Here is a 27,660-nt window from a genome sequence, read left to right on the forward strand (position 1 = left end):
AATACCTGTTTGATGGCCAATTATGCCCAGCCCTTTTCTGTCCTTGGGCACGTGTACCAGACCCCTTGCAGTCTGATCCATCATGTTCCTTGCTTCCTGTGACTCACCCGATCCAATCTTCTTGTACCAGATTAACTATGTTCTTCCCCATTCTGTTCACATATATCAGGTTATCTATGGTTTGCCATGTTGCATTCCTCAATCTCCCTTAGGAGACCACCTGTGTTCTGTGCCTCTCTGTTTTTTTTCTCTTCTACAAGATTATTCAGGGCTGTACCATTGTGTTCTTTTTTGGCCAAAGCTGGCTATATTCTGCCAGTCCAATGTTATTCCTCATACCCTCCTCATTCCTGGTCGCCTGTACCACTTCGCCTTGAACAATTCTAGTCTGCTACGCCAACTCACGTAGCACTAGTCCTATCCCATTCTCTTTTACCATGTCACCTAGCTGCCTGCCCCATCTGTCCTGAAGCACCTCAGATATAGACCTGCTCTGTTCCACACCCTTGTCTCTTCTACGTGTTATTTATAGTCTGCTGTTTCCTGTTCCTCAGTCTGCATCATTCTGTATTCCTCTACCTGATCACCAGTAGCCTGCCATGTTCACGTTTACTATCTCGACTAAAGCCTACCTAATCATCTTACTTGGTCTCCTCCATTATGTGACATATGGCCCACCACATCCTGTTGTTAATTCTCCGCCACTTATGCCCTAATCTATTATATTTTCGTCTACCTATCCACCAAACTTACTTTCTCAGTCTTTCATAGAAGTCACCCATGGCTACAGTGCTCGTCATTTGTACTGTATCACGTAAAACCAGGCATGAAGTCCTAATGCATAAGTGTGTGGACTAAATGGGAAATGCATCGTCCGAGACACTGACATCTGAACCCTTGTATACCACTTACGTAAATGGGAACGGTTCTATTTCCAGACTGGCAGTTAAACGTGGCCAAAAGGGCATTGGTCTAATCACCTTGATGAAAAGTGATGTGTGATCTTTTTAGACCTGATTACTTGATTTATCAACACCACCGCTGCGTTTTGTTTTGAGAACCCCTCTACAGCCCTCCACTCACATGATTATGGTTTTCTTGGTAGTTATGTTATAGGTTTGGTTTTCTTATGTGAAACGTTTGAGATTTCTAATACAAACACAGTTGTGGACTTCAGTGTTTTTTTTCGTATGTCGCTTATCTGTTGAATCTTATCATGGAAACTCTACATATGTTTTATTAAAGTGTAGTTGGTTCCGCAGCCGTTCCTGATATCTGTTTAGGAGCTGTGGTCTGGCGTTCAGATCCTAGCATTCTTAGTTACGATAACAACACCATATGTAAAACAGTTTTTTTATGTTACAAACGCTTGAGTTCTCTCCAGGTGTGATTCTTTTGTTATCTTATGATGCCATTTTTTAAACATGAGCCAAAGTACAAAAGCGACTTTTTCAACACATTAGAGAGGCAATCTCACCTCCTTGAGCCCTGTACCCACGTATCAAAGGGTAAATGGTAGATAGTTCCATCTGCAAACATTTAAGAGCTCCACATGAGCTCTTTCCTGAGAGTAAAAGCAGATGAGACAGTGGGCTAACAATCATACTGTGAAACCACTTTGAAAGTTTCTGTGATAGCATACAATGAACTACCATAGTGTGAGCCCACTGACGACTTTGTCTCTCTGAAAACAGTGAATATACACCATTCACTGTCACATACACTCCGCTTGTGCTCACCTGTTCTTGGTGGATCCTATGCTTCATCCGAAGTACAGATTACCTTTTGTAATTCTTCATCTCCTTGTATCAGATAACCTGCAATCATGATCTCCCATGACCTGAAGGCCACTTTCCAGGAGAGGAGGATGCAGTATTACTTTTCATCACTTAGGTCAATCTAACACCATCAGTCTTTCTCAATTTCGTTAAGGCCAAACTCAAAAATATCTTAAGTAACAGTGTCTTTTCAGGGAAAGGCAAACGTTTGACTACCGCTGATTTAATACTGCCTTGCATGGCATTTACTATACCGCTTTCTCCATGATTAACCCTCCAGGCTACTATGGATCAGTGTAGTTTCATCCTCGTGCAAAAATGTTTTTTTCTCAACTTCAAAATGTATTCAATCGAATGTCTACGTTTTTTCAATGCAATGGGATCTCAGTATTTTCACTGTATGATGAACTGATCTTTTTTATTCTCCCCCTCTACCAAAATCATCTGAATGTATAATTTATGGAAATCTGTTGTGCAACCGCCTGAGCCCATTAGTCCTGGTGTGTGCTATAGAAAACTATGAAAACAAAATAAATGTTTTTCCTGTGTAACCTTGATTATTGGCAGAGAACGCTAAAGCACAACTGTGCATGTGTATCTATAGATATGGTTGGCTCCCACACCCCTCATCAAACAGTCAATGTATGTGCATCTACATGATCAAACAGAGGCATTCCTCATTTAAACTGTCAATCCATAAATTCATTCGCACAGAGGGCTGGATTGGTTTTAGTGCCAATGAACACTAAACTCCTAGGTATCGAGTGACCTTCGCCACTCATATTTTTTCATTACAGCATTACCTGCTGAGCCTCGCCCTAGATGCTGCATATGCTGGTTTCATGTTCTCCACTTATTACAAACTTCTGCCTAAGCCCATAAGACTTTGTGGACACAAGGCAGAGAAGACTGGGACATGAAACAGACTTCAGTGGTGTCTACTTGTATTCCATTTGTACTCTCCTCTGACTTTTCCAACCTGGCAACTCTTGCACCCTTCATGCAGTCCTTGTAGACAGATACGCGAGGCACCAGATTCTGTTCTCTAAATTCTCTTTATTGATACAACTGTTCTGTCCTGAGACTGAAGGTGAAGGTATGAGGGGCACACCTGTATGTGCACATCTCAGACCCAAGCATACGGCCCTCTTTGTGCAACACCTGCATGCACTGCACGGAGGACAAGCATATAGCACAAAACAAACACATGTTGGCGATTTTTCCTTCGGAGGCACCGAGTGCAGCACAGTGTCTGGTCCTTCACATGGATTGGGTTTCATACAGAGTTCTGGTTGCTGGTCTGCGTTGCATCTCCCTTCACACAGGTACCAATGGCCACCATTCTCCTCCATATTTTGTACATTTCACTTAGAGTGAAACTCATAAACTAGTCATTACACAGTCCAGTAACTTCTTGTGGAACGTGTGCAAATGATCTCTCCATTATCTTTGAGTAACCAGACATCAGACCTGAGACGTTGAAAAAGGCACACCCTTTCCAACCATTTTACAGGACTGTCTACCACAAAAAATAGATATGTTTATATGACCAGGTGTGTGAGACTGGACATGCAATAGACTTAATTCAGGATGATTTGCTTCCTATTACAATCTCCCTCCTCTAAATTACAGATAGAAGGGGGGTCAAGCATGCCTTGACATATCTTCTGTAGCAGAGTGTTGCCCACACCATCCTAAAACTACTCTATATTTTGGATCACACATTTGTACTCTCATCTCTGCTGTCAGACAGGTTCTTAGGACAGGAAAAAGTCGAAAACATAGGCTTGAAAAGCATGGTTGTTGTATGTGCACAAACAATAAGCTTCTATTATATCTCCTCTTCCTCCTTGTGCCTAGAACGTTTAAATTCAAGAAACTAAATATTTGGCAAAGAAAGAAGTGTAATCATGTAAAAGAGCAAAAAAAAGCATGAACTAATCCATTAAATTGCTTGTTTTTTGTGTGGAGGTAGTCAATCCCAATAAGGTGCATCCTTATTTCCTTTTTTACCTAAAAGGCACTAGGGAAATTCGTTGATAGGGTTCCCATGGAACATCTTGAGAAGAGTATGCAAATACATGTCTGTGGTTGTTCTGCAGAGTCTTGTGCTTGCAGCTGTGGTTACAGCATAGCATCTTTGACTCAGATTGAAACCTTCTGAAGGTCAAAAAGTGTTGCTTTCTTGAGCCAGGACGCAGGTTCCTTGGGATCAGCTCCAGTCTCAGCACCTTTGAAAGAGGACACCTCCTATCCTGAATGGAAGCAGGCAAAGGTTTGTAGGTAGGGACAATCAACAGAGGCATGGCAGTGCCAGGGATACTCCTGCAGCTTACAGTCCCTGATTTATTTATTACTAGAGCTCCTTCTTTCCTAATTCATGATACTGCTGGAAATACTGAGATACGTGAGGACTTTATTAAATTGACTTCTTTTATGAATCTAAATTGAATTTGTTCACATTTCCCTTATTACTTGACAGTGGACAGAGAAAGCTCTTAAGTTATGGAAATCAAACTATACCTGAAATTGTGTTTAGTGCAAAAAGGTGGTTTCTGGGGAAATTGGAGATGCAGGAAAATACAGAACTTACTCACTACAGAAGCCATAGCTTTCTACAGCATCCGTTTCTACCACAGTGGTAGGAACAACATTTGGCTTACAATGGTGAAATATTTCAGAAGAGTTAAACATTGTGGTGGCCTTTGGTCGGCGGTAACATGAAGGAACCTTCCACAAAAAGCAAAGCTTCTGCCAGGGCACTCGGTTTCCCCTATTCAACCCTGGCAGAACGACAACTGAAAGTTCCAGAAAAGCAAACAGGTGGCAGGAAGGTGTCTGGTTTCTCCCAAGGATAGTTGGAGGCATAGTGAATGGCTGCAGGTCGCGAGAGATAAGCAAGATTGACAGTTGTCTTCTGAAGCATGTTGTTGTAGCTTTGCTAGACTGGCGCGTGGTCCTTGAGGCAGAAGCACAACAGTCCCCTCACGTGTATATATTGCACAGTGGCTTCAAATACACAGAGTCTGCAGCAATTATTTGGTTTTAACAACAAAATGTGGCAGCAGTACACTTTGGCCGATTTTTTAATTGAAATTCTCTTTTCTATATATGGATATCATAACTTCCACCCCCAGTGGAGTCTCTATTTGCTGACTTGTTCCTCCAACTCTGAGATGCGTCGGTCCTGTTCCTTCACTGTGGCCTTCAGCAGCCTAATTTCCTCAGTCAGCTTTTCCAAGGCCGGATCCTAGGGAGTATATAAAGAGGAGACAGAGATAAGACACAGCAGTTGACTAGAGCACACAAAGGGTTCCTAAGTGGAGAACAGCGAAGCACTGTTGCATCATTTACCCTTACTGATTGTGAATGGGGCATCTAAGGCCTTTGCCTGGCGTGTAGGGAAGTTTGGTGTTAACAAGCACTCTTGGATCCTTTATCTGGTTTACATGATTTGCAGTTGTTTTCTCAACAGATCATCAAGCAAAGTAGTGCATCAAAACAGTTAAATGTATTATGTGTTGTGCGTTAGCTTCTCTGGAATAAAATACCTTGCAGAGGAAAACAAATGACCACTCCCTGAATTCAGAAATGTATTATATTCCACGCTGCCTCATTGCCCTGCAGTTTTCGTGAGAGACATTTGGTGCTTGGGTACTTCCTCAAAAAACATGTTTTGTTCACTTGAGGCTTCTCGCACTCTGCAGGCGAGAGACCTCAATCCACCTCACTGTGGTGCACTAGTTTATTCTTCTAAAATATAGTGATGTTGGATTTGCCTAAGTGCACGAATCCAGCGGTGACGAAAAGGAAGTAAACCCCTTCTTGAATGTCGATTACACACCCTTGCCCAAATCATACTTGAAAGTGTTGAAGTTCTGATCCCTCCCGTCCAGTGGCCTTTTTGACCTCACACAAGTGGTTTAAATTTCCAATGTGTGGAGTATGTGAATTTGGAGTGGGTGGCACGGATATTTAGCAGGGGGTTTAATTGGGGTTTACCTGCGAAATAAGCCCTTCCCCCCCTTTTCTCGTAATTCTCATATGTATATTTCGTGTCTGGGGCTGACATATGGAACTGGTACATCTCCGGCACTATTTTAACTAAAGTGTGCAATATTCTTTTTTATACAAGCAAAGTTTTGTGTAGTTCAAGATTATTGGCCTCCCAACTATGTTTGAAGAAGAGTTTCCTGCTTTTCCTTAGTTCGCAGTAGTTTATCTATTGAGAATGATAGTTGGCACTTAAGCCAGAAGTGTTTTGATTGATTGAAATCTTTATTCAATTATAAAATAATAATCATAAAAGAGAACAGGACCCAATAAAAACAAAACACATAATTAAAACAAATTCAAAAAGCCCAGCACATAAGAAGGTAGAAATATAAATAACCATATACTATTAAAATGCATATCCTTATACCAGGCCAGCACACCCTTCAAAAATGAAAGAACTTCCAATTCCATCACTTCAGAATTTAACAATTGTAAGAACAGGAAGGCTTTTACTGCCGAAAACCCCTCGACTTCAAGATTTGCAACAGAAACCTTCCTCATAAAAAGTCATAATAACTACATAAAAGGACAAAGTGCTCAAAGGTCTGTTGCGAACAGCCATCACAGGGGCAACCAAGATCAAATTTGGGTCATGCTGACCCAGAAGAAAACATATGTGAGCACGGATTGAGCCCAGCTGGAACATTGTTAAAAGAGACCTGTCCCAAGGATGCTTAACATAACTAAGATAGGGCTCGGGCCAGCCTCCATTTTCAAAAGCAAGAGAGGACGGATAGCTGGTTTTACCAGTGTATTGCATTTCCTTACTTCCCTTGAATGGGTCAGAAAACATTCCTTAATGAACTTTCTGTCCCTCTTACTACTACTCTGTGGCTTGTTAAACAAATCGAGACTGCCTAAAGACTGGGTGACGGAGTGGATGTACCTTAGCCAAGGGATCTTAAGCCTGTGCACACCCACCAGGCATTCTTTTCTAATGTCCTTGTTCAGGGATGTGGAATCCCCACTCCACTCCAACATCCATAATAGCAGCTGAGCTAATTTGGCCTGGTCCTCTACAAAATCTAAGCCCAGTTCTTCATGCACAAAGAACATCGAGTTGGAAGTGCCCACACCCAACAGTCTATTACAAAAACGGTTCTCAATTTGTATGGCTCTACTAGTGCTAACCCCCCTCCCCAGATGACCGCTCCGTACATCGACACAGGAAGGCACTTCATTTTCTATACCTGCAAAAGTGGCAGAACAGGTTTGCTTCCCACGGTGAGCACAAATTTAAACAAAGCGCCACACACCTGGTTAAAATGGGTACATCGATTTGAAAGACCAATTGCCACATTGGTCAAATTTCACTCCCAAAACAGGAGAAGGATGCCACATTACTAATGGCCTTACCCTTAATGTTTATAGGTCTAATTTTAGGGTTTTGTTTCCCACACACCATGTGGTGAGTTTTTGAGATGTTTGTGTCTAACCCCAGCTCATCCATGAAATTTACAAGTGAATCGATCAGCACTTTAAGGCCATTGACATTACGAGACAGTAAAACTGCATCGTCCGCGTACAACAGGTAGGGGACAAAAGTGGACTTAACTCTAGGCAGGTCTTTACCCTTTACAATCAAATGGTGATTAGGTCCATTAATATATAAAAGGAAAACAAAAGGGGCCAATACACTGCCCTGCCTGACCCCTCGCGGGATCATGAATGATTCAGTACATTCCCCTCCCACTCCATACCTGACGGAGACATTAACCCCCTTAAGCTCTTAAGAGGTCAACCAGGGGAGTAAGCAATCCAAGGGGTACAAGGATATGCCAATGCTTAGACCCGACTACTCAATCAAAGGCACAACTTAGGTCCATAAAAGCTAAAGAAATGGACCCCTGTTTAGCCAACACATATTTACTGATTAACAAGTTCAAATTCAGGCACTGCTCCATGGTTTTCCTTCCCCTGTCTAAAGCCATACTGAGCTGGACACAGGATATTTTTGGCACTGATACGTTCTTCAAGTCACTGCAAAATAACACACCCCAATATCTTTACAATGGAATTTATCAAGGCAATGGGGCAATAGCATCTAGGTCTTGATGATTACCCTTCTTTAAAACAAGAACAATCAGTGCAGATTTCCATGAAGGCGTAATTTCGACATGGACAGCTGCATTTAAAACATTTGTTAGAACCGGGGCCCAGAGTTAAACCTCCCCTTTATAAAGGTCCATGGGTATCCCATCAGGACCAGGTGATTTGTTTGAGGGGCTATCTGAAATTGCAGTATGCACTTCTGACACATCAAAACTGGGAAACAAATGATCATCCACTTCAGTAGTTCCCAGCCCAGCATCACTTAGTGCATAAACTCTCTGAAAATGGGTGACCCACAGCTCGAGAGAAATAGAGGAGCCAATATCATCTGGCACAGCTGCACAAAACTGTTTCCCACTGACAATGCACCAAAATCGCCCGAGTCCCCCACTTTGCAGGTACATATTACTTGCTCCTAAGAAGCTTCTTTTAGTTCTAATTTCCTTTGCCAGATGGCCTCTTTATAAGCCCTTCTTGCTATAGCAATGTCCACCTGATTACGAGGGTTTGCATTTAAAACTTGCCAAAGCTGCATGTTTGCCACCCTGCAGGCCCTATTAAACCAGCCCATGTGCATAGGTCTCCTCCCGACATTTTCCTCCTTATGTTGTTAACTGAGATATTAAGATCACAGAAGGCTTGCAACACTGATGGGGGCAATGAATCAATAAAGAGTTAAGGTTTGAGATAATGGCTGAGTTGGACTTATCCACTGTTTCCATCAATCTCGGAATCGGGAGACTATGCCATTTTACCCTCAAACCCTTATCCTGAGAGGACAAATCCCTAAGGCCCGACACCGCTTTTGGGCTGTTGCTAATAGGGAGGGCCATTCTTGCAGTAGGCTTGTGATCATTATAATACGTCAGAAAAACTTGCCCCAGTGTGGTAATACCTGTTAAGGACCAGAAAGCAAACAAATAGTCAATGGTAGGCCCCTTTCCTCTTGCCCATGAAGGTGGAAAGATGAGACAATGAATGGGGGCTCTATGGAAACCAAATTATATAGCCCCACATCACCCAGAGCCTTCCATAGCTTTCTCTCCCTATGATCATTTGAAGATAGAGAGCAAAATGGCATCCCTCCCCCGACAAAGGGTTACTAGTAATTCAATTAAGGCCCAGCTTTGCACTGAAATCTCCGCCCTTGGATAACATTAAGGGCCATATGTACGAACATGTTTTTCCATAGACACAGAATGGGTGAAAACGTTTGCTACATCTGGCCCTAAAACACTTAAGTAGACTGGATGATCAGGCCTCAATGGTCGATATAACCTGAAAAAGAGCCTCAATCTGACATCCAGGATCCCTAACTGAATTATAAATATCAGCTAAAAAGGATGCTACCACCCAGAGAATCTGGATCCCAGTGAGATTAAAAGGAACTGGAATATTTAGAAGATTTGTGGTGATGCGGACCATTATAGCCTTTCCCCCGCAAGCTCTGTTACCAATGACGGGCGTCAATGCAATATAAAAGCATTCATAGCCCTCCCATGTGATCTTTTCTTGGCTCCAGGTCTCTTGCAACATCACCAAATCATATTTTGTGATCATGTTTAGCCATTCTGGGTCCTGACACTTAGTCCTTACCCCGCTACATTCCAGCAAAGAATCTTCAGGGTTGAATCTACAGATTGTACTGGCCCAGCCTCCTTCGTCAGCTGCAGGGGAACTGATGATAGGGGCCCCCTCACTAAAGATTGAGGGGGGACAGTATCTAGGACCTGTAGTCAATCATTCAGATCTAATGTTGAGAAAGGGAGGAAACTACTGGATTGAGAAACAAGGGAGTACTCCAGTGGCTGCACACTCCCAGAATCACAGACTTAGGGCCTGGGACACAAGTGTCTATAGAAGTAGCCAAGCAGGTGGATTCTGCCAGGAGGCACTTTACGGCTCTGCCAAGAGGCACTTTACGGCTCTGCCAAGAGGCACTTTATTGCAGCAAACAAGATGTTTAGCAATTGAGGGTGTCTTTCAATTAATAACTATGCAATCCCTGGTTATGGTCTTCTCAGCTGGGCCCACCCGGGCCCACCCACCACACCCTTCTTACAAACAGAATATCCTGCTATTCCCCAATATTAAAGTCTGTGTGTTGACACAACAAATGGCGGACATTGTTTTTTAGCTGAGTTGTGGATTCTCATCTATCATCAGATATGCAAGGCCCCGTCAAGATATCCACATAGGGACCACAGACAGGCACCAAATTTAAGGTAGGTATCTCCTTTTCTTAAACTTTCCTATTGCCCCCCCCCCCCCCCGAAGCCCATTGTTAGTCCGAGCATCCACTGACCCTTGCTCGTGATGTATAGTCTGAGTTGCTATCTGAGGAGCCCCTCGGCAATAGGTTGCATAACTGTCAATGTCGTTTTCTGGGGCCCCACTGCAGGGGGGGGTTACAGTTTGATGATCGAGGTGCTCAGAGCAAGAACTGCAATGACTCATAATAGGAACAAGACTTGATGTACTAGCTGCAGGGGTGATAGAAGGAATACCACTTCTCGCACTGCCAGAGTGAATAGTGGAACTAGAGTTTGACAGTGCCAAGATGGTAGTCTCTAAACTGGTCAGTCTCTCTCACAGTGGCAACAAACTTTGAGGAATAAGGTCTTTAATTCTGGCAGCGAAAAGATCCCAATCTGAAAAAAATAAAGTCCCTCATACCTAGGGTGATTCCAGAAGAGACCAAATTACTCGCTGGCTAAGGTTGGCATTTTGTATTTCCCGGTCGCTTTTGTTGACGTTTTTCCTTGGGTTGCAGTGGGCAGACACTATTATTATGAACATCAGGCAAATTGCAATTGGGCAAATGTATTGGGCCAAGAGAGTCAGACTGGAGGGAGTAAGTCTACCATCCAAATTGTTTTGAGCTTGGGCAACGATCTCCCCAGATAAGGCCAATTGGAGAACCTACAGGGCTCCAGGACTGTCCTCTATTTCCAAGGAAAGCCTGCACTCTGCCAATTTGATCTCTTTTGAGATCACTCCAACTGCACGGGCCAGGAACGTGTTTAGGGTGGTGGCGGTCGAGGCCCTAGGAGCAAAGTCTTTAGCACCCACCAGCTTTCGTTTCCCCATCGCACATTGAGGTGTTCCTTTGGCCACTTGTTCTTGAAAGGGGGGGGGGGCAAAAATGAGATCCGGACACCCGATCTCCGAATCAGCCACTAAAGACAAGTCAGCAGGCAGAAAAGACCAAAACCAAAAACATAGGCTTACCCATAATCCAAAGTGAACACCTAAGGCAACAAGGGAAGGGGGTGCCCAGCCCAGCCTCTTCTGGGCCATGACTGGCGAAGTTGGGCCCGGTCTTGGCCCGGGCATGTCCTTGGATGCATACCGCACTGTAGGGGATCCAGGCTGCTTTTCAGTGCACCTCCAGGTGCAGTGGGCATGTCAGCAGCCTCCCTGCCACTACCCCCACTGGTCCTTGAAGTCCTCTGTGCCCTGCACACTATCAGCACGAACCTGCACTGTGGATCGACCCGGGATGCTTTTCAGCGCACCTCCGGGCACAGTGGTGACATCAGCGGCCTTCCTGCTGCTACCCCTGCTGTTCCTTGAAGTCCTCTGTGCCCCGCACACTATAAGTGCATCCCATGCTGTGGGGGACCCGGGCTACTTTTCAGGACACCTCAAGGTGCAGTGGTGACGTCAGCGGCCTTCCTGCTACTACCCCCGCTGGTCCTTGAAGTCTTCTGTGCCCCGCACACTATCAGCGCATCCCGCACTGCAGGGGACCCAGGCTGCTTTTCAACACACCTCTAGGCCCAGTTGTGACGTCAGCGGCCTTCCTGCTGCTACCACCGCTGGTCCTTAAAGTCCTCTGTTCCCTGCATACTATTAGCACGTCCCACCCTATGAAGGACCCTGGCAGTTTTTCAGTGCACCTCCAGGTTCAGTGGTGACATCAGTGGCCTTCCTGCCGCTACCGTTGCTTGTCCTTGAAGTCCTCTGTGTCCCACACACTATCAGCATTTCTGGCACTGTGGAGGACCTAGGCTGCTTTCTAGCGCACCCCCAGGCACAGTGGTGATGTCAGCGGCCTTCCTGCCGCTATCCCCGCTGGTCCTTGAAGTCCTCTGTGCCCTTCACACTATCAGCACGTCCCACACTGGGGGGACCTGAGCCGGTTTTCAGTGCACCTCCAGATGCAGTGGTGATGTCAGCGGCTTTCCTGCTGCTTCCCCCGGTGGTCCTTGAAGTCCTCTGTGCTGTGCACACTACAAGCGGATACCGAACTGTGAGGGACTTGGGCTGTTATTCAGCACACCTTGAAAGTGCAGTGGTGACATCAGCTACCTTCCTGCTGCTACCCCCGCTGATCTTTGAAGTCCTCTGATCCCCACACACTATCAGTGTGTCCCAAATTTCATGGTACCTGAGATGCTTTTCAGGGCACCTCCAGGTGCAGTGGTGATGTCAGTGGCCTTCTTGTTACTACCCCCGCTGGTCCTTGAAGCCCGCTGTGCACTGCACACTATTAGAATGTCCTGAGCTTTACGGACCCGGGCTGCTTTTCAGCGCACCTCCAGGCGCAGTGGTGACATCAGTGGCCTTCCTGCCGCTACCCCCGCTGGTCGTTAAAGTCCTCTGTACCCTGCACACTGTCAGCTTATTCTGCACTGTGGTGGACCCTGGCTGCTCTTCAGCGCACCTCCAGGCATAGTGGTAACATCAGCGGCCTTCCTGCCGATACCCCCGCTGGACCTTCAAGTCCTCTGTGCCCTGTACACTATCAGCACGTCCTGCGCTGCGGGGGACCCGGGCTGCTTTTCAGCACACCTCCAGGTGCAGCTGTGATGTCAGCGGCCTTCCTGTTGCTACCCCCACTGGTCCTTGAAGTCCTCTGTCCTCGTGTCACTGCACGCTATAAACATGTCTCCAGCGAAGTGTTTATTTTGTGACAACACTTGTGAGAGAAAAGTTTGTCAAATTACAACTGAATACAGAAGCATCACGCAGAATGTGAAAACAATGTTTTGTAGAGGAACCCTTAGCCAACACAGATTTTCCTCGCAATTGTTTTGGCACTCGCAAGGGAAAGGTAAGTCAAATTACATTTATGTACAAACACATGGCAAAAATCCTAATTTTCATGAAGGTTGCAAGTAAAAAAAAACTGCATCTTTGTAGACCCCTAATAATGAGAGAGGATCCTCAAAACCCTTATCTCTAGTGGACTAGAGCTTCCTCTTGTCAGGGAGGTGAGGGGGAGAAGTAAGGCATCTAGTCCTGTGGTCAAGAACCCTCTGTTCTGGTATACCACTGGTGACAAGTGAGGATCCTTTCTAGAACAATCAAATCAACATATTTATCTTCTCAGCATGACATCAGTGTATAATTTGGTGTTTAATCCACTAATAATATGTTGTAGAGGGAAAAATATTCTCTACCTGTGACCTCATACCTGCTGTCCAATCTAGTGCCAAGATTCACGTATTCTGGAAGGTACTGGTACAATCCGCTTTTATGCTAAGCTAATGGCAGTGGCACCTTCGAGCAGAGCGGCTCTTGCCCTAGATTGGCAGCAACTATGAGGTCACAGTTAGGTATTCTTTTCCTTTCTACAATAACTCATTGTAGAGTAGCTGGAGACTCCATGCTGAGCAGATAAGTACACTGATCTTACGGTTGTAGAGTAGAGACCCTTATTTTGACTAGCAAGCAGCAGCAGCAGGAATTTATGCAAAGCCTGGGAGCCTTTAAATTCTCCATGGAAGAGTGAGGAGAGCATCTTCAGTGTTGACTTTGGAGATGCCCCAACCTACTCTCCCAATCATATTAGATTAAGGGCATTCCAACGCAGAGGAATCTGAGGGTATATGTGTCATAAGAGTCACTAGGGAGGTTCATAATCTAGCCTGGTCACAAATGTTCCAAGGGCAAAATGGAAACTGATGTAGCAGAAATGTTAGTATTGTCCCTCATGGCACAGTCTTCGTCTATGTGTGATAGTTTATGCATTATGTTAATCAAGGTACTACTAGTTTAGTTGTAAAGTGGTGCTCTGAAGGCCATATAAATGTGCTTTCACTCTGTCAGCAGTTGAAACCTGTGTGGTATAATGTTTTAGCTTTATGTTTGAAGAATTAATTAGCCTCTATGCTGTATTTCAGGATGTAAACTAACAGTTTGTATTAAAATAATATTAGATTTTATGTGCAAAATGTTTAAAGGAAACATGGAAGTGTAGGTAATGTAGTAATACATTATAGCTACATGAAAGGGTTAACAGCGTCATTTAGTTTTAAATCTATTGTAACATGAGCAAGGTTAGTAGCATATTAATAATGAATTTAAGGTCTAGAGATGCCAAATGTGTCTCAAATGCATAAATAAATGTGCTGTTTTAATTCACTTGTATTAGCTTAAGTGAGTAAGTAAATAAAAGTTTATTGTTTAGTTACTGAAACCATAACAATGTGGAAAATATTATAAAATACATTCACAGCTTTGATAGCACAGGTTTTGGCCAAAGTCCAGGGGTATTTAAGGAGTAATGGTTTACTAAGTAAAATACCCCATTGTGACAGAACGTTTGCATGAGACTCAATTTTTCTTAAAGTTTCTGAATTGCGAAACTGAACTTTAGTGGCCTCTCTTGGGTTATCATTGGTGCCTGGGACAAAGGCTATGTACTCAATCTCTTTAGATTGAATCTGATCCATGCCAGGCAGGGCCGAAAATAATTACAAAATATTCCCACGATTAAGCACATCTTTACGGCCTCAAGGTGTATATTCCGGGTGTAATATTAGTATGGCGCCCTGTTTCTCTGAATTTTGCTCTCTTCCCACTGGCCCCTTTGAAATTCCTTGCTAAGACTTAGAAAGATGTTTCTCTTGACCCTGAGAAGAAGACTCTTGACCGAGCTTCTGAAATGCTGACGCCTTCCCTTTTTACCTACTTTTTTTGTCAACCTTAGTCTCTTGATTCCCCAGATTTGATTTTTCTAAATTCTTTCTGTGCTTTTTTTCCTATTTACTTGTCACAGCAGTTGTTAAATGGATTTTCTAATTCATAGGGTTTTCCCTTGTCGAGGTTATCAAAGAATGCAGGCTTACAACAAGCTTAATGACCAACAGAACTAGGTAGCACATGTTTTGTTCTTTTCAGATTTTTGTATTGCTGTTATGCGTTGCCGTCATCAGGTGTTTAGTGTTTTTATTATTAGTTTATCTGAACTTCTTTAGAAGGTTTAGACAGTCTATAATGATTGTATATCTTTATGGTCTTGTTTTGAGAATCATTTAATATAAATTTCATCATGTCCTTTGAGATTAAGTACTCTTAACTGTGCTATATGAGAAAGGTATTCTGGAGAAATCTAAGCATAGCACAGGGTTAATATATCTTAGTGTTTTCTTAATTTCTGTCTGATCCACATTTACAATAGGGACATGGACAATATTACCTAGTTCAAGGGCTTGATTACTAGTATGGGGGTCCGAAGACTATCATACTGTCTTTGATGGTGCGACTGCCGAATCCTGTGGTGTTCCGGCTGCCCGTTACGGATGGCGGTGCCATTGCCGCCGCACTGACTGCACCACCAGCCCTACAGGAACATAGTAATGTGGCAGTCGGGAGGCCACCAGCTTGGCAGCGTCCTCCTGACTACTGCATTGGTGGTATGATGGTCTGACCACCAAACTCTAATCAGCCCTAAGTCTTAAAACCAGAAAAGTACCTGTTCACACTGCCTTTGATACATTGTGGGTTAGCCAAGATACAGGCAAATTACAATCAATAGATAATAATGTTATGACATTGGTTGATGGTCCGTTCGCTTGATGGAAACACAGTTTCAGCTTATTTACAACTTGGAGGCTATTAGTGTAATTCAAAGGAGCAGGAGGTGGCTTTTGTAAAAAGTGTAAAACTCATAAACGATAGTCTGGCCCCTTCTGGCACTTGAAATGTTACCTTTCTAGGGTAATCTAGCATTCATGTCCTCATCCAGTGCCCTGTGAAACCCAATCCATGCACCCTAACAACTAATCCAGAACGATGTTTGGACAGGAGGATACGGGCAGTCCACCACCATGAAGGCATGGATGACATGGAGTGCCTGATTATGCACATCCAACAGAAAAAAAAATGCCAAAAGACTAGGGGCAACAGCAGACGTAAAAGAATATCACTCTATGGCCTTGGCACTGTGGAAGTTGTTGTGTTCCTATGGAACACAGGTTTTACAGTCTAGACTGAAAACCCACTCAAATGATTGCAGTCTATGGGCATGATGAAATGCAAGCTTCACAGGTGGGCCACTGCTCTCTACAAAAGACATGGGAATTTAGCACTGATTGGCCAGTCGGCAGTCCTGTGCTGACAGCAGCCCTTGGTCCAGGCTTAATTGGGGTTTCATTGTACATTGTACACATATTACAAGACCTACTGCCTTCCTTTGATGCCAAAAGGCAAGGGAAGGGCAGGGAATGTGGACATAAGAGCTTGGGTTGTTGATGCAAGTGGATGCCTAGGACAGGCACGCTTGCAAGTGGGGGGCCCCTGGTAAATGGACTACCCAGACAACTGCATGGTACAGGCTAGGTACTTTTTAGAGAGGTTTAGGAGCTCCAAGAATTCTAGTGAATTCTAGTGCTCACTTGTGCGGGCTGAGCTATGAACATCTACTACCCTGAAAGTGTCTGAGATGCCATTAACTTCATTCCCCCCTGCTAGCCCTTTGGAGTAGAAAGAAGCAGCCTATTTTGGGGTCTTTCTTTTTCTGGGATCTTGCTAAAACCTAGGCATATGACATATATTAAACAACACGCTGAAGGAAGCCCCTAAACAACACACAAAGGTTTCATGGAGATTCTCTCCTAGACAGCAGTGAGGGCCCTGCTGGATCCACCTGGAGGAATGTCAGAACTCCATGATGGTCTTTGCCATTGGTAGACTGGCCTCTCTGCCAACAAAGAAAGGAAATTCCTGGTGGGATCCTATTCAGAGATCTGCCTCCAGCAGAATGCAAAGCTCCCAAGCTCCCAGGAGCTAGGGGAGGCCACAACCTGTAATGGCCCTTCTCTCAATAATCCCAGCACCTGGCCATGTATAATGGCTTCTATTCCTTGATCTGCCACAGCGAAGCACCCACTTCCTCACAATGAAACACAATATTTGCCCTCCATTCTGACCCTCTGTACCCTTCCAGGTTCTTTTGGACCTCTGAATTAGTGCTACAATGAGTGCAAAATGCATTCAAATCCATGTTAGCCTTATTTGAAACTGGGAAGAAAGCGCAAAATGCTCTCCTCCTATGGGCAGTTAATCTAGGTATCAGTTGGTGGCATTCCAATAGTGGGACCTGTTGAGAGACTTCTTTTGGAATACCGACCTCTTAATGTGTTGGATGAACCAAGAGTTGGGCGAATGGGTCATCCGCCAATTTTTGGCAGATACTGCATTCCAACTTAACTCTAAATGAGGCCCTTTGTCAGACAGGTATAAAATTCTATGCTCACGTCGACATGAGTCACATGCTGCTACACTAACCTATTTAGACAGAACTAGGTGGACTGGCCATCTTTGCTGTCTAGACAGAGTACAGATGTAGGAGTGATCCCTAATTCCTTTTCTTTTGAGCCTGCTGTACTAATATGGGTTCTGTCTGCCCAACTCTTACCTTGGAGAACCCAGCTTCATTAGATGAATGGCTCCTGCGTGGTCCTTTGATATCCAGAATGTTCTTGGTAACTTTCAGCTCACGGCTCTTGCTTGGCACATATCCGTCCTTGAGGGAGATGAGGATGGGATTGGCATTTTTCCCTCCGAGCCACTCATCTGCGTCCATGGCAGGGTCCGGGCCAACAGTATCGGGATAGAGGTCCTCTTGGAAAAGGTCTGACTGAAGAAAGGGAAAAAAGAGAACATGGCTGTAACCACTAGGAGACAGAATCACACAACTCTACCAAAGTATTCCAGTGCTTTCCTGCAACACACCTGTTTCAAGTACTGGGATGCAGACACAGTTTATCTGAGATACCTCAATCCTGACATGCAACTCTTACTCGTCTTCTATTGCTAAGATTCTAACAAGTGACAATGCACCACAATTCCAACTTACAGCACTAACCGCAATTCCAGTACTAGAATCCAAAAAACTCTGCCAATGCATCGCAATCCTGACCCGCAACATCCAATGGTATGTGCTCAGTGCTGCACAGTAAAAGCCCTATGCAGAAGTCCATGTTTTTCTAAAACTAGGTGCCTCCAGCTTTTAAGGTAGGGCATATCACTTGTGGCCTACTGTCCCCTTTTCTTAAGCACTGAAAGCTACACACAAACCTGGCAATGCACCTTAATATTGACCTGTATGATCACTTATGGTTCCAGTACTATGACCCACATACACCTGCACTGGTGCACCTTAATACTAACCTTCAGTGCCCCTGGATATACCAGCACAGGGACCCAAGCATATATCTGCCAATGAAACATAATTGGCACCATCCCTTGCTAATCCTGTCCCAAGATACTCATCCCACTGCGCCAAACACATCATTCAAGACCAGCATCATCCACCTGGCATTTCAGTACTCACTAGTCGTCAGAAGAGTCCCAATTCCATTACTTGAATCATCAGTGTTCCTCTGCTTTCTGGCCAGGTTATAAGAAATGCACTTCACACCTATGTTGTGAAAAGATGTTGTGGGCCCAGAGTACTATCAACCAATTTGCCCTTATGAGCTAAGTTCCTTAAGAGAGTAGGGCTAACTCAGCTGTAGCAGTAGCAACAAGCAAAGTTGAGTTATGTTGTTAAACCAAAGCAGCATGTCAGCTACTCCTAACCCTAACAACCAATCAATGGCAGCACCTCCAGGACCTTTAGCAACCAGGGTCCGACTAGGACAGAAAATACCCTGGGCACCAAAATAAAAGTGGCCCCCCCATCAGTAACTTAGATAGTTTAAAAAAACGCCCCCTATTTACAAATTGGGGTAGCTTTCAAATTGTAAAAACACTCTGTATAACTGGTTTCCAAGGTATAGATGCACTTCTGGTTGCTGCTGGCAACGTTTGTTTTAATATTAGTAAAATTAACAATAAAAAAAAGTCCCAAAAGACCATAAACAGGCCCACGAACAGCCAAACAAACTGCCCACACACTGGTCTGTCAGACCAGCCCATCGCGCACTGCCGACTTCCTTGTATGCCAGTCTGACCCTGATAGCAACCCTCGACATTCCAGTTTTCGGACAAACGTACAACTGTTCTGATACAGGTATGATTATAGGTCAGTTGTGAGTGCCTTACCTTTCTCGGCACTGTCATTGCAATTGGTTCACATTTCCTCTCGTGTAATTTGTAAAATCTAGAAGAGTAAAATGAGATAAGATTCAAAGGCGGCATCCCTCCTCTTAAGACGTCACTTTCACAAGGGATGCAAGGATAGCAACCGGTAGAAAGTTTCTCTTTAGCAAGGTGTTGAGCAACAGTGTCTGCACTGGGGTCCAGTTCCTGACCCACTATTGCACAGATTGTGGCAGGGTAGCAGTATCTATGCTATAGATTAGTCCAGAACACATTTCTTACTGGAAAGAGAAGGGATAATGGGGGTGGCAGAGGTGGGTTCCCAGGGCCAAAGGAAAGGGAAGGACGTTAACTTACCTGGCTATCTCACACTTGTTGATCTCCAGGCCCCTCTTTGGCATGTATCCCATACCCCTCTGTGACTCCTTGCTGCTATACATGGACAGGTAGTGCACATAAGGGGCTTCGTCTGTGATCTCAAAGTACCGTATACTACTGTCCCCCTACGAGGTAAACAAAGGTTTCATTGGTCATTATTATTTTGGAGGCCATAAGATAGTCAAGGAAGTTCAAGTGATGCAGCACTTCTGTCTATCATCCAACCAATGTCCATCAAGTTTACATACAATTTCTTGCTTCGGAACCCTGATGAAGATTTCTCACTCTAAATTCCAGTCTCTTGCAGCCCCCATACCATGTACTGACAAAACAGTGTGAATGAAGGAGGAATGCTTTATTTTCTCTCTTACCATATGACTCTCGGATGCTCCTTTGCATTCAGTACCAACTTTGGTTTGTGCTGGATTGCACTATCATTATGCTCCCCGCTTAGCTTTCACCAAGTTAACAATGACCCTGTACACAAAGCACTTTGTTGTTTCTACTCCTTCTGCTCCCTCAAGTGATTCCATCAATGTGTAACTGACTTAGGGCCAGATGTACAAAGCAGTTTTGTATTCACAAATGGCCCACTGGGCCATTTTCAGCCGGAAAAATTATTTTGGCAGTGTACCAAAGGCAAAATGCGTCTCAGTAACTTGTTACCGAATTGCATTTTGCGATTCAGAACTAGGAAGGGGCATCTTTAGGGCGTGTGTGAATGTTTGGCGAACCAAATGCAGTCACAAAACATTCACATTTTACTTACTCCCTGAAGGAGGTGGCGTTAGACCTGACAGCCTTAGGGTGGTCACCTACAACCCTTTGCCTGCCTCCCTCCACTTTGACACTATTTTTGTTGGCTTTAGGACCCTGTGCACTTTACCACTGCCAACCAGTGCTAAAATGCATATGCTCTGTCCCTTAAAACATGATGTTGTTGGCTCATTGCCAATTGGCATATTTAATTTACTTGTAAGTCCCTAGTAAAAAGCACTACATGTGCCCAGGGCCTGTAAGTTAAATGCTACTAGTGGACCTGCAGCTCCGGTTGTGCCACCCACATAAGTAGCCCCCTAACCATGTCTCAGGCCAGCCATTGCAAGGCCTGTGTGTGCAGTTTCACTGCCACTTCGGCTTGGCATTTAAAAGTACTTGCCAAGCCTTAAAGTTCCCTTTTTCCACATATAATTCACCCATAAGGTAGGCCCTAGGTAACTCAGAGGGCAAGGTCCTATGTAGGTAAAAGGCAGGACATATATATGTGTGTCTTATATGTCTGGTTAATGGAAAACTCCTAAATTCGCCTTCCACTGCTGTGAGGCCTGCTCCTTTCATAGGCTAACATTTGAGCTACCCTCATATACTGTTTAATTGGTAGATTCTGATAAGAAAGGGGTAAAGAGGTTATATTTAGTATGGCCAGAATGGTAATACAAAATCCTGCTTATTGGTGAAGTTGGATTTTATATGACTATTTTAGAAACTATACTTTTAGAAAGTGAGCATTTCTCTGCACTTAAATCCTTCTGTGCCTTATAGCCTGTCACCAATCCACGTCTGGGCTGGGCTTGTTGACAGCTCCTTTGTGCATTGCACTGAGACACCACGAACACAGGATGCTCAGTTAGACCTGCACACATCTGCATACTGAATGGGTCTTCCTGGGCTGGAAGGGTGGAGGGCCTGACACTTACATTTCAAAGGACAGTGGCCTGGCCTCTCACAATGGATTACCAAGCCCCCTACTGGGACCCTGGCAGACAGGGTTGTACTGAAAGGGGACCTTGTGCATTTCAAAACCACTCTTTGAAGTCTCCCCCACTTCAAAGGTACTTTTGGGTATATAAACTGGGTCTCTGACCCTACCAACTTAGACACTTCTTGGGACATACACTCTGCACCAGAACCTGCAACCTGCCAAGAGAAGCTCCCTGGCTGCCCAAAGGACTCACCTGGACTGCTTTGCTGTAAAGGACTGCTGCCTTGCTGTTGCCCTGCTGCCTTGCTGGCCTCTGCTGAGAAGTGCTCACCAAGGGCTTGGATTGAGCTTGCCACCTGTTTCCTAAAGTCTCACGGCCAAAAGGATTTAATCTCTGCAAAGAAACTCCTTGTGCAGCAAAAATTTACGCACAGCCTGCCAGAATCGATGCACAGCCTGTCCAGTGGAGAGAAAATCACTGCATCGCTGAACTGGAACGACGCAGCCCAGCTCCCCAAGTGGAGATCGAAGCAGCGGCAACATTGCGACTTTGATGCACAGCCCACCGAATCGATGCATTGCCAAGCCGGAACGATGCAGCCCAACTTCCTGTGAGAGGACCTGACGCATGCGCCAGCCTTGCCGGCAAAAACTCTGCTGCATCACCACCGGATCGACGCAACATCTGTGACTTCTTCCCGCACTCCCAGAATTTCCACGCATCGTCCCTGGGTGTCAAGACCCCGCACCGCCAAGAGGATTCAAGTCTGTGTGCCGGAATTCGACGCAAAGCCTTTGCCGCTTGGAAAAAAGTTGGCGCATCGTCTGTGTGCGCCTGGAAATATGACGCACACCTACCTTTTTTCACGCATCTCCCCCTCTGCGGTCTTCGTGCGTGTAATTTTGACGCAAACCAGGTAGTTTGTGCTTGCATGAGACAATTGTTGCTTTTAAGAACTAAAGACTCTTCTCATCATTACAAAAGTGATATTTTAACTTGTAATTATCGAATCCTGATCGTTTTGACCTTAATTTAATCAGATAAATGTCTTATATTTTTCTAAACCTGTGTGGTGTCTTTCTGTGATGTTCTCACTGTGTTATTGCATGAGTTATTGCACAAATACGTTACACATTGCCTTCTAAGTGCCTGACTGCTCAGTGCCAAGCTACCAGAGGGTGGGCACAGGATAATTTGGATTGTGTGTGACTTACCCTGCTAGGATTGTGGTCCCTACTTGGACAAGTGTGTATACCTCTGCCAACTAGAGACCCCATTTATAACAGATGGTAACCCATTTGCAAATGTGAATGTGGGTGAAACATTTTTTTAAGAGTAAAGAAAACTTTTCAGTTTTCTTTTTCAAACACATTCGCTTTCCTTTAAGGGAAACGACCTGAATTTAAAAAAGAAACTTGTTTATTTAAAAAGCAGTCACAGACATGGTGGTCTGCTGACCTCAGCAGGTCACCATCCCTGTGATTTTGGCCATTCCCAATGGGTCGCATATTCTTACCTGCCTCATGAGTATTGATGAAGAAGGTCCATTTGCGAACCACTGGGAATCGCTATTAGTGTCAAACACACTGTTGTACATAGTAGTTTATGATTTCCTAATAGCGAATCGCGATAGTTCTCTATTCGAAAATCACAAACTGCAAATTTGTACATCTGGCCCTTAGTGTCACTCTTTGCGTCCGTTCAGATACCATTTGCTACCTCATATATTGCGTGGTGCTTGTACTATATAAAAGTATCAAATAACGAAATAAATAAATATCTGCACATAATGCTCACTGATCTAGGGCTGCCCTTTGCTGATTCTGTTATCACTCAGTGAGCTCTCAAGGTTTACCTGAGCTAGCACTAACCTCTGTGCATGAACCACCACCCTGTTCATGCATATGCCAGGGCTCTCAGACCTCCATCACGGTTTCACTGTGTAAGCTTTTTCATGTGTGCACTGACCACTTTGTTTCTTTCCAATTTTTTCGCTGCATGCAGTGCAACCGCTACAGCATGTATTCGATCTACTGCATCACTCCCCATGGCACTATCTAGCCCGCCTTCTGGATTGCAACTTCCTGCACATGTTTGAGTGCATTTGTGTCCAGACTCTGATGGCATCCCATGCAAGTACAAAATAAGAAAAAAACAACCCAAGCTACACCACCTTAGCAACAAGACCCATCATGTAGCTATACAAAATTGGATCTGAAAAGCCATAGAACTTTCTATCGATTGCCATATTGTTAGGTGTTTTATCGGTAACGTCAGAGTAGAAATTTGTACAAATGCCAGCTCCAGCTAAGTCATTATAATTACTCAGAAGGCCACAGCGAGCTCCCTTTTAATGCTTTTACACACTGCATACTTGCCATATAATGTGGAGTTACATTAAGTGGCAGAAGTAATCAATACATTCAAAGGTATTCATCTTCCAGCTTTCTCAAATCATAACATCGAATGCACAGCAAAATCTATTATTAATAATAACATTTGGCAATCTAAAGCTGTTCCTTACTCACAATACGCAGCAGAGGTAATTTTAGATAGGATCAATTAACTGTGGAAGTACCATACAACCTTGTGCCACGATCTCCCCTTATCGTAACTCTAAGTCACAGTGTGACATTTCACTGTCCTTTTTTGTTAGCATTCTAACACACTTCAAACAAGTCTTTATTGGATTTTTGGTGAACGCTGTCAAACACTATGAATTCTCAACTGAAATCTATCTGCAGCTCAAGCTCTTGTAGTACAGTATCCTTATCATAAAGTTCCCAGGAGATCCTTTGGGTTTCGTCATTGCTCCCCTCGTTTAAGGATCTATCCACAGACATACCTTTAATTGCCTCAGGATCATCTAATAAAGGTGATTAATTCCTCCTTGTCCTATCAGTCAAGCCAGTGACCAGATGTTATTTCTTCTGCACCCATTCTCAAATTCAGACATTTTTTATGGTTAAGCGCAAAGCGCTCTGTCCCTGGTGTAATCTCTCAATTGGCTGGTAACCACGCCCATGTCACTCCCATCAGTTTGGCTGGTTCATGGGCTTGTCTTTTAAAATGTCCTTGATTTCATTAGTGAAAGGCATGCATACGTCCTGCCTTTTCCTGTGTTTAGCCCTCCTCGAGTGCACCAACGAACTACCGAAAACATACGAGGCTCAATGTTTTCCGTATGGTTTCTGGACTACTTTTTCTCTTTATTTTGCAGCGCAATCTTGCTGGGCAGTAGACCAGCGCTTTGCATGACATCGTACCTGTTACATGGATATTTGCACGTTTACCGCTTACATGGATAATTGCACTTTTGCCGGTAACATGGATAATTGCACTTTTGCCAATACGTTTCACTGTGAGCGAACTTCTGTTTCCTTTTGTGTGTCTGCTTTGCGCTGATGGTGGCCGTCAGCTCGGCATCGGCATCTTGCAACAAAAAAAAACATTGCATGCTTGCCAAAACCAGACCTTTAGGCTTTGCTACTACTTGTTTAATTTCGAAACGCCTCTATGGCCATTCTCTGCTCTCCAGCGCGTTTTCAGTGGAAAAAAAGACTCACAGGTCCGCATGTCACAAAGTCATGTTTGCAAAAGACAGATGTTTATTGGAATAAGTTTGTAAATAATGGTAATGTGTTGCCTGCATGACTCATTTATACAAAACACTTTACATATATAAATAGCTATTCCTACTAAATCAAAGTGAGTACTTTAGGCACAAGGCATGCTGGGTGCACTCACCTGTCAGGGTTCTACAGTCACACCGACGGCAGAGGTAGCCTAGTGGCTAGAAAGCGGTGAGACCAGAATACCAGAGGGATACTCCCGGCTGCTGAACTTGGCAGGAATGTGTGATCCTGGGCAAATCCCTTTATTGCACTGTCCCTAGTTAAGCACATTTGTCGATCCTCCGGGCCCTTTGAAACTGGCTATATTCAACTGCTGGGTGCTATATTAAAAGCTGGTTGCTTGTGCAGAAGCAGTTGTAGTGTCTCCGCCGGGCTCTCCTGTTGTTAGCTAGAGCACACGCTGTGAAGAAAAAAATGCCACAAAGAGGCATAGAAGGGTGGGCAGCTTGTGTGGTGTCTGGTACACGCTGTTTACAGTTGCGTTTCTGCACAGACTTGCTGTACCTCGAACATGGCCTTGATTTGTTTGGCAGGGAGACGCATCACATCCCAGAATCTGTAGATAGGAACTTAATTATTGACAGGATTCTGGCAGCAGAAGAAGCAGATTTCTTGTGGACTGTAAAATAAGATAGCTCAGTAAGTTGGGCACCTGCTGTAGATGTTGTGCACACAGGTTTTAGGCTACAGGTGGCCACTGAACAGGGTCGAGGTTTCATCCTCACAAAGTCTACACACTTGGTCCTATTCACGAAATAAGTAGTATCCTGGTGCAGACATCTTATTTTAAGGAATTCACAGACATTCCCAGCGGTACGCCTGGAAAGCCATACAAAGGATTTAAGGCAAGCCATTGGCCCCCTATTCCCCACATATGAAAATCTACATAGCAGTAGATTTAAGCATTGTGAACTGGAGCCTCCCGTGCAAACACAGAGCAGCTGCAGTAAATTTTAGATCATTTTCAAGGACTCAAAGGGTTGGATTTGAGTTTGCGTTTGCCAATAAGCTGACATGTCTGTGGACGTTCACAAACGTACACACCTAACCATGCTTTGTCCCACCCACTTCCCACCGCTTGCGTGGGATTTATCACTTCATATGTCTCCCCATTGCGGCAGAAAAATTTGCAGTAGGAAATCCATTTTCGTCTGCCAGGAATCGTTTCTCTCTGGTCTATGTGGAAATATTCTCATTTATTTACAACAGAAAATTCCTATTGCGAATTGGGCCCACTGAGTGTAAAAAGTTGAGGTATTAATAACACGTTATTCAAGTACCTAGATGCATTTCATTGTGCAGCTTGTAGCGTGAGCAAACTGGAAGCTCAAAGTACCAAGACTCACAGATTATATATCTGTAAGGTTTTTTCAGGCATTGATATATATATATATATATATATATACATATATATATATATATATATATATATCATCAAAGAGGGAATCCTGTGTTTCTTCCAGCGCTCGCCTATCGAGGTTGGTGCTCAGTCAATGGGCACAGGACCCATTTTAAATCCACGCCAAAAACAATTCAAAATCTGGCACTCCTTGCAAAACAATGGCCTTCATTTATTTAAAAAATCCATAAAACAGAACATAGGGCAACGCGTTGCCCTATGTTCTGTTTTATGGATTTTTTAAATAAATGAAGGCCATTGTTTTGCAAGGAGTGCCAGATTTTGAATTGTTTTTGGCGTGGATATATATATATATATATATATATATATATTGCCTGAAATAACTTTACAAAGTATAAACAAGCATTGCAATCCCTTGGGAAAAGTAGAGCCTTTTGATCAGTTTTGCAGCTTTTCTGAGGGCCATAAATTGTAATTGTCATGTACCTAATGCACACAGTTCTTTGCTCTTGATGATATCTCTAAGCTATGCCTAAATGTTCAGCCACTGTTGCCTTGACGTGCGTTCCTTTGGTAGCTGTCATTAAATGAAGAGGATGTGGCCTATTGGCTAGGGGTGCCGGCTTTGGAAACTGGGGACCCATGTTCGAATCCGGTCCTGTGCTTCAGTAGAGGTCAATAGCCTGTAATCTGCGCAAATCGCTTAATCTTCTTGTGTCTAGAAATTCAATTTGTGGATTGTATTTGTGTGACTCCCACTTTATATATGCAGGATATTCTCTCAAGTAATGCACTGCACTCTAGGTGAGCTAAGTGTGTGTGCTATAGAAATACTAATGGATAGACACATGCACAACTCAAATCTGATGCGCACCGACTGGACACTTCGGTTTAGAAGGCACAGTGAGTTAAACATCGGTTGATCTGCTATGACCTCAGTGTAAGATAGTAGCCGCTTTCTAGCCTTGTTACCCCCACTTTTGGCCTGTTTGTGAGTATATGTCAGGGTGTTTTCACTGTCTCACTGGGATCCTGCTAGCCAGGGCCCAGTGCTCATAGTGAAGACCCTATGTTGTCAGTATGTTTGTTATGTGTCACTGGGACCCTGCTAGCCAGGACCCCAGTGCTCATAAGTTTGTGGCCTATATGTATGTTTTCCCTGTGTGATGCCTAACTGCCTCACTGAGGCTCTGCTAACCAGAACCTCAGTGGTTATGCTCTCTCTGCTTTCCATATTTGTCACTAACAGGCTAGTGACAAAATTTACCAATTCACATTAGCATACTGGTACACCCATATAATTCCCTAGTATATGGTATTGAGGTACCCAGGGTATTGGGGTTCCAGGAGATCCCTATGGGCTGCAGCATTTCTTTTGCCACCCATAGGGAGCTCGGACAATTCTTACACAGGCCTGCCAG

The 27,660-nt window shown here is 44.1% G+C and overlaps 1 protein-coding gene across 2 annotated transcripts in view; it reads right to left on the minus strand.

The window, feature by feature from the left end:
- Positions 1-2,814: 2,814 nt before the first annotated feature.
- Positions 2,815-27,660, minus strand: part of LOC138304183 (coronin-1A-like) — a 154,750-nt gene continuing 129,904 nt past the window's right edge. For both annotated transcript variants that reach the window (XM_069244026.1, XM_069244025.1), the window contains exons 8-11: positions 19,521-19,666; positions 19,167-19,224; positions 17,536-17,757; positions 2,815-5,028 (exon numbers count right to left, since the gene is read on the minus strand). In XM_069244026.1, the coding sequence (XP_069100127.1) occupies positions 4,924-5,028; positions 17,536-17,757; positions 19,167-19,224; positions 19,521-19,666 (531 nt within the window). In that variant the 3' untranslated portion in view covers positions 2,815-4,923. The remainder of the gene's footprint in view (positions 5,029-17,535; positions 17,758-19,166; positions 19,225-19,520; positions 19,667-27,660) is intronic.

The sequence above is a fragment of the Pleurodeles waltl genome, chromosome 7 (assembly GCF_031143425.1).
Source record: "Pleurodeles waltl isolate 20211129_DDA chromosome 7, aPleWal1.hap1.20221129, whole genome shotgun sequence".
NCBI classification, from domain to species: Eukaryota; Metazoa; Chordata; class Amphibia; order Caudata; family Salamandridae; genus Pleurodeles; species Pleurodeles waltl.